The 8509-nt window shown below is 33.7% G+C and overlaps 1 protein-coding gene across 1 annotated transcript; it reads left to right on the top strand.

Moving 5' to 3' along the window:
• Positions 1 to 350: 350 nt before the first annotated feature.
• On the top strand, positions 351 to 1957 carry LOC139486950 (homeobox protein CDX-2-like). Its single transcript, XM_071271989.1, has 2 exons — positions 351 to 945; positions 1379 to 1957. Exons 1-2 carry the CDS (start codon positions 462 to 464, stop codon positions 1804 to 1806), a joined length of 912 nt encoding a protein of 303 aa, XP_071128090.1. The 5' UTR covers positions 351 to 461; the 3' UTR covers positions 1807 to 1957.
• The last annotated feature ends 6552 nt before the right edge of the window (positions 1958 to 8509 follow it).

Below are 8509 nucleotides of genomic sequence, written 5' to 3'. Positions count from 1 at the left end.
AAACAATGCATTAAATTTAATGTTTATCCCAAATAATAATTTTCTTCTTTGAACTAAAATTTACTAAGCATCACATTGTTTTCTAAAGCCAATAATTAATTTACAAAATGGAAAGAACATTGAAAATATCATTACACTTATTATTTTATTTTATTTTTAATCCATAAAATCCTTTAATTATCGTTAATATTGTACAATACCCTGTAGGTAATTCAGGTAAACATAACGGTAGTTCATCAAAGAATGCAACCAACCGTGAAATTTTAAAATTAATCATTAACCAATCAAAAGCCAGTATTTTATGATGTCCAATCAGTCGTAGGTCAATTAGAACTTCACAGGTCGTAAAGTATAAATTTTGGCAGTTTTACATCTGCAACATCAAACTGATTTTGACTTGTCAAACAATAACTTGTCACTGAATTTGGATTTTATACAACATTTTTATTACTACTGCAATCATGGTGCTTAACCAAGAATCCACACCTACCAGCCACTACCAGGAGACCCAGTCAACATCTAGCTGTAGATTCAACAATCCGTTCCAGGGATTTTCGTCATTTCCAACACCATACATGCCTCAGCTAACAGATTTAAGCCAACCTATTGACTTTTCTCAGTCCGGCCATGACAGATATCAGCCACGTCCTGTTGAAGACTGGCTTAGTAACGTATACTACCAGAATACAACAGCTACGTTACCGCATAGTATGTACCACTACCGCTACAACCCATACCAGATGTATGACTACAGCAGCTACGCTCAGAACTTCCATCATCAGTATACTACACCTCATCAACCTCAGCCACTGACTATGACTCATACCTCACCTGCAGCCTCCATCAGTCCTATCAGCTCTGTTGGCAGTTCCTCACCACAAGATCAGCATCATCCCACTGTAAACTTCGACTGGATGAAACCAACCAGCAGCTTTGGTTCCAGAGGTAAATATCTTTTTTTCTTCTAATTTTAATTATTTTTTAAAGTTTATTTTTGTTCAAAGTTAATTATCATTATTAAAAAAAGAAATGATGAAAAAAGAATATAGAAAATAGCTTGTGACATTTTCCGTATCGAAGTTCCTAGAAGAAAGCAATACAGTAATGTTAGTTATGAACGAATGCATAAAAAAAGTTAATGATACATGTAGGTGTACTGAAAGTTTGAATTCATTGTAAAAACTAATTTGATGCACGTGCCATAGAGATGAAAACTGAAAAAAATTCAGAAATTAGTAGTGCATTTATCATTACGATTCCGAAATCTGAGGCATCAGAAGTTAAGGGAAGATAACTCAAACTAATAATTTTTAATATGACGATACTTTGAATGTAATAATTTCACATTGTATCTTATGACATTTTTTCTCTCTTTTAGCACCTGGTAAGACTCGTACCAAGGACAAGTACCGTGTTGTGTATTCTGACTTCCAACGGTTAGAGCTGGAAAAAGAGTTCTGCTACAACAAGTTCATCTCAATCCGCCGCAAATCCGAAATCGCTACCATGCTTAACCTATCAGACCGTCAAGTCAAGATTTGGTTCCAGAACCGCCGTGCCAAAGAACGCCGACAGAAAAAAGAGTTCGACACTATCACTACTACACCACTTGTTACCGATACCACAGAAGATTGTCAAAACACTTTTCTTGAGCAGTCATCGATACCTTCTTCCTCCTCACCAGTAGAGAAGTTCAGTCAAAGTGCCACCACAGCTTCCGATTCTAGCTTTCTTCTGACGTCATCATTTCCGTGGAAAGACACCAACAGTAGTGACAGTGATAGTTCTCCATCTTTTATTTTGTAATATTGTTGACAATTGTAAAACACATCTTAAGTGCTGAAACAGGACTTGATCCTAATTTTCTTTTAGTGTTAATTGATATTATTGACATTGATATTTGCATAAAGTATATTTTTGACATGAAACATTTAAATATTTATTTTACAGGGTATGTAAAAATGTACAGAATATAAGACAAATATGATGATGTAGATTTTGTAAATCATTTAATTGATAAATTAAGCATAATAAATCATCTGTACTGTCTGCTTGTTAACTTGTGTGTTTAATACTGATGCTAACTTTTCATACTTTTATTACAAGTGTCCTCTTTTTAAAGGATGATGTGGTGTATTCGTCAATGAGACAGCAATCAAACGATACAAATAATTGTCTGTGTTCTTAATATTTTTCTTTCGTAATGGTCTGTTTAAAGTTTGATATTAAAAAATGCAATTGACGAAAAGCAGATGTGGGGTGTACGGCAACGAGACAATAAACCAATGATACACATGGTCGTATAGTTCTTCAGTTATGGTCAGCTTTTAGTTTGAAGGAAAAAATATACAATACATACAAAGTAGATTCAATGAACGTAAATGAGACAGCAATCCAACACACAAATAAAAAAACATATTTCCTTAGTTCTTTAAACATTGTTTAATTACTTTCTTAATTTCGATATAAAAGAGTCTATTGGATATGTCGACGTACAACTGTGAGACAAAAATAATCGATTGTATTCATAACCAATTACACTAGTTCTTTTTATAAGTCTCTGAGACTACTATGTGTTTTAGTAGTCTCAGTAAGTATCTACAAATGAGGATATGTGCTAAACATCAATAAGACCACAAGCCATCAATATAAATAATTGTCTGTGTTCTTTTTTATAGTTCTTTCGTAAAGGCCTATTTTAGGTTCGATATTAAAAAATGCAATGGACGAAATGTAAATTTGGGGTATGCGCCAATGAGACAAATCGTCGTTTTTTTGGTTTTTTATTAGCATTTTAGTCATCTCTTAGTTATCCAAATAAGTGGTTTAGCTAGCTAATCAACCAGGTTCAATTCAGCATTTTCTACATAAGAAAATGCATGTACAAGGTCAGGAATATGATAGTTGTGATCCATTCGTTTGATGTGTTTGAGATTTTGATTTTGTCATTTGAAAAAAGTATTTTTTTTTGTGATTTTACTCGATGATAAAAAGTCAAAACTTACACAAAGTAGATTTGGGGTACACGTAAATGAGATAGCAATCCAACACACAAATAGACATATCATCAGTTTCCTTAGTTCTTTATTCTTTGTTTGATTTCTTTTTTTAAAGTCCGATATTTATAATAGAGTCAAAATTTACTCGACATGTCGACGTACAACTATGAGATAGCATTCCAGAGACAAAAATAATCGATAGTTTCTGTTCAAATTGCACTTGTCCTTTTTAAAAGTATTTACAAATAGAATATGCGTGGTATACACCGATACGACAGCAATCCATCAATACAAATAATCGTGTGCGTTCTGTTGATGTATCACTAGGAAAACCAAGGTCATTATTAACTTCTACATTTAAAAGTGTTCTCTACAAAAAAGATAATTGAAATTGCATTATACGTCATTCAGACAGCAATCAAACGATACAAATAATCGTTCACGTGGTTTTTAATAAATAAGAATGTCTTATTTAACTTCGATATTTAGAGTTCAATCTACAAAAAGGTGATGTGTGGTATACGTCGAAGGGACAGAAATCCAACGATTCAAATAATCGTGTTCCGTTAATAGTTCAGTACTAAAAGTCTTATTCAACCTCGATATTAAAAGAGGGGCAAAGGATGCAAGAAGGATTTTTAAACTCATAAGTAGAAAATAAACTGACAACGCCATGGCTTAAAAAGAAAAAGACCAACAGACAAACAAAAGTACACATAACATACCACTTATAAAACCATTTACGGAGAAAAACGACCCTACACAAAAACAAGGAGTGATCTCAGGTGCTCCGGAAGGGAAAGCAAATATGACACCCGTCGGTGTGTTCAATGCTAGTGCAAACCCGGTATTAGTCTAATTCGGTAGGTCGCCTCAAAGGTGAAATTTACATATAGAACATATGGGGTATACGTTGGCGAGACAGCAATTCAACGATACTAGTCATAAGTTGTGTTCTTTTTAATGTTCAATAGTAAAGGTCTTATTTGCATTCAAACATCGGTTCAGATTTGTGTCTGACATCTTTTCAAAAGAAGTTACAAACAGACATGACGACAAAATATCACACCTCATTTCATGCACTAAAGCTACATGCAGCAGAACTGACAATTGTTTCATTATTTTTATTTATTCATTTGGGGGGGGGGGATATTGGAGGAATCAATGTTATTACTTTCTAAAGGATCTATATATTCAGTTTAACAAAGTCGGATTAGTAAGCAATTTGCTCAAACTCTGGTTTTCTTTAGTGGTTTGTTGTTGGTTGTGTGCTTTATTTTCTCTTGAGTCTGCATGTTTTTATTGCCAATATGAGGTTATAAATATAGAACAATAGCATTACATTTTACTTACATCCTTTCTTTGTATGGTTTAACTGAGTACATACGGGTGGACATGTGTATATCGCAATTCACTATGTTGATCTCGCTATCGCTAGCAGGGGTAACATCAAAATCATTGAAAAACAGATAAACAACAATATAAGAAACATTAATAAAATAGTTTACATAAGTTATAAATGTCGTAAAAACACTTAAGCGGTGGCCAAGACACTGTGACAAATAAGGGATGTAAATATCTGTCCTTTTATCTAGTCATGAAAGTTCTTTGGAATTCAAGCAATGAAGAACAAAGCAAACTCCGCAATGGATCAGTGACACTTTCAATAAAAATTGTTACGCGTTCTCTTTACTTGGCGTCCGTGATTTGCCATCGTCCTCGTTAACTTTTACCAAAATATCATCTTCTGAAACTACTGGGTCAAATTGAACCAAACTTGGCCTCACTTATTATAAGGGTACTAGTATCTGGTTTAAAAATCTGGATATGACCAGCATACAAAAGAACATAGGGTTATCTTTTTAAAGGAGTTCAATGATTGCCCTTATAATGTTAAATTTTACAAACTTTTTCATTATTGTTTATTGATTTTAAAACTATAATATACAGAAAGAATGTCTAATAATGAAAAGCGACCAACAAAACAAGATCTACAAATAAGGCACCATAGCTGAATAGTTAGGCGACTTCTTATTTGTGTTATTGCTCTTTGATAACGAGTAAAAAAAAATGCGTTTATTTTCAATTTCTTAAAACTGTAAGATGGAAAATTTTGAGAGCAAAAAATGATAAACAATACAAGATCTATAATAATTCAGCATTTCTGAAATCTTCAGTCGACTCATGATTGGAGGTATGAATTTTACCATGTTTCTATAGTGTTTACCTTTTATCGTGAAAAGTACAGAGGGCCTCGCTGACCAAGTGGTCTAAGTAGTTCTGCTACTGTAATCACAAGTCAGTCATCTCTGAGTTTGTTAATTAAATTCCAACTCGTGAGAATGTACCCGACTCCAATATTAATTGTCTAGGATTGTCACTTTTCCTAACAAAGGTCGGTGATTTTTTTTTTTTCGATTACTTCGGCTTCCCCACCAATAAAAACTGGCCGCCACGAAATAAGGCGCTTAATAGTGGCGGTAAAAACACCAACAATCAATCATTAAATTTTGAAAAGTATGATATATACACACTTTTAATAAGCAAGAATTATCAACAGAACAAGGTCTTCAAAAAGTTAACATGACTAAACTGGTCAGTTAAGTAGCCTTTTCAGAGTTATTGCCCTTTCATTCTGATTTTTACCAGAAAGTGACCATTGTTGAAGATGCAGGTGAGTGACATGTATCTTAAGAGCCTATAGTCTTAAAATTTGCACAGTCATATTGCTTGTAAATACTGAAGTACTGTTCTTGTTTATGTTTTGTCTTGTTTGTAATTTCTTCGTGCTAAATATTAATATACAATACTACAGTGCTTCGACCTAGATATAAAAATAATGAGATGTAGTATGATTGCCTATGAGACAAATCTCAACCAAAGAACAAATGACTTAGAAGTAAATAACTATAGGTCATCGGATGACATCAACAATGAACACAATTTTTAACGACGAAGGTGACACTAAAACTGAGTAAATTAAGTAAAAGTTTTAAACTTTATTAATATAAATATGTCCCTGTTGTAATATTTTTTTCTTGTTATTTTGAAGATAAATAAAACCTGAGACATAAATGCAAACGTGCGCCATAGGCGGATCCAAGGGGGGGGGGGGGGGGGCTTTCGTGGGAAACATTTGGTTGACTATACATGGAATCGCTGAAGCATGACTGGAGTTGGCCCCCATTAGGTCAGTCAGCGCCCCCTCCCCTTATGAAAAGTTCTGGATCCGCCACTGTCAGCGCACATTGAACAAACTGATATATACACTCAAACTGCACCTATATATCATCAAGTTAATACATTCTAAGATATCGAAAATAAGGAAGAATGATTAGCAGGACAATATCGTTATGCCTTGGTTAACCGTTGTTAAAAATATTGGTATAACAAAGGATCTGTAACATGCTTCATTTGTCGGCTCAATCCAGTCCTTCCTTTCACCTAATAACCGAATGTAACTTAATATTGTATTTTGAGGCAGTTAAGTTGCCTTATGAAAGCACTCTAGATTTTTGTTCCTCTCAACGAATGCTGAAAGAAAGTGTCCAGGCGCGTAGCAACCCGTACGCAAAAACGCAGTTGCGTACACATCGAAAATTTGACAAAAATAAAAATATGGTAAATCTAGTTAGAATAAAACTTAAGTAATAGAATTAATTATAAATTGTTATAAAAATATGTTAATAGTCACTTTGTAACTATATTTCGTTCCGGAAACTAGTTTTCTCTTTACATTTTCGGGACCAGCATCGTGATTGTGCTGCTGATGCAAACAATTAAAATAGCTGAATCCTCGGGGTTTCAGAATACAATAAGTGCGTCTACTATGCCTCCTTACCCTGAAATTTTTTCTGAAGATTTCAAAATGACTGATGAAATAAAACGTGATGTTCTATTAATAGGGTAATATTTTTGCAACCTATTCGCCGTTTTTTTTTTTTTACGATCAACGTGTTTTTTACTTTTCTATCTTATGTTCGGTCGTGCAAGATGGGTGCCTCGTCCATTTAATTATATGTGTCTTGAGATTAAAAGTGCTTATTCTCCATGTGCAAAATTCTAAGTCCTTGTTTTCCTTGCTTTGTTAAAATTAAACGATCGTTTTTGGAAGTTAATAAAAAGAACTCGGATTTAGTTTTGAAGTTTTTCCTTGTAGATTTTGGGACTTTAAAAGTAGTTATATACACATGTAAAGTTAAAGGTTTCCAAACTATGATGTTATAAACAAGGATTTATACACGGGAATCTTTAAAATACTTAACATATAATATGCATGTATGTCGGTATGGACGACAACGATAGAACACTCTTTCAGTACCATGAGACGACTAACGAAATACAATGAAATCCATTCGTTTATCTGGGCTTGTTCTATTGAACATATACCACGAAAAACAAATTCTAACAGACACGGTTTTGGATAACTGGAAAGGAAATGGTCATTGTTTCAGAACTAACTTTGAAAATTAAAAGCTAAAAGAAAGACTGCTTGTTCTCTTATAAAATAAAACAGAGAAATGTGATTCGATTTATTTATGTATTTTCTCAATAAAAAAAAAATACCCTTTAAAGCTTAGATATTTGGATTTTCTCAGTGAATGTATAGTAGGTTGAGACTGATTAGGTAGCAATTAAAATATATGGTGGTGACACTATATATTTTAATTGTTACCTAATATATAAATAAGCTCTACCCACTACACATTAGAAGTTTTTTTTTCTCTAATTTTTTTTCAAATTTAATTATTTTCAAAAGTTGACTTGTTACATATGAAAATAAGATTTCTGTGAGGTCATTTTCAGTCCCAGGAAATCGCGAGAATGCAGGATTTTGCACCATTTACTCTAGAGCTTCTGTGGGCCTTGAGCGGCCCCCAGACTCCTCGCCATATTACTTCTTTCCCCGGCATTGCGTACACATCATTTTGGCCTAGCTACGCCCCTGGTGTCATTGTTATTAAGATGTCAAAGAACAATTGTATGAAATATTTCATCGCCGAAAATCTCTTATTAAAAGACGTTTAAATTTTCCAAATGGGAAAGACGCAGGAATATTGTTTGGCGTCACGTATAGTTGTCTAAGTTGACCGCGCTGAAGTACGTCTTTTGTCCATTATTCATTATTCAAATTCAACGGGTCTCAGCAGTCCATTCCATTATTCAAAATATAATATTCTTAATGTTCACGCGTATTTCGACATCTAAGTCCTGCGTAACTCCTCACATATGCGTTGCGGAACATATTGACAATAAACCTTTTGTTCCTCTATTAATAAGCTTTCAAAAGAGGTATAAGGAATGTTTGCAATTAGGGACTGAAGGGCCGCAACAGGCCATTCCATTATTCAAAATTAGCTGTTTTTTTAATGTTTTACGCGTATTTTGGCATTTAGGTCCTCTGTAACCCCTCTAACGTAAACGCAACGTATCTAGTATTTAAGTTTTTGTAATATATGTTTGGTATTCAGGTTGTCCATACATTGAACCAAGGAATTTCTGTTAAAAAT

Source organism: Mytilus edulis, chromosome 8, assembly GCF_963676685.1.
Source record: "Mytilus edulis chromosome 8, xbMytEdul2.2, whole genome shotgun sequence".
Taxonomy (NCBI): Eukaryota; Metazoa; Mollusca; class Bivalvia; order Mytilida; family Mytilidae; genus Mytilus; species Mytilus edulis.
The sequence above is the reverse complement of the archived record's forward strand: the minus strand, read 5'-3'. Positions and strand labels throughout refer to the sequence as shown.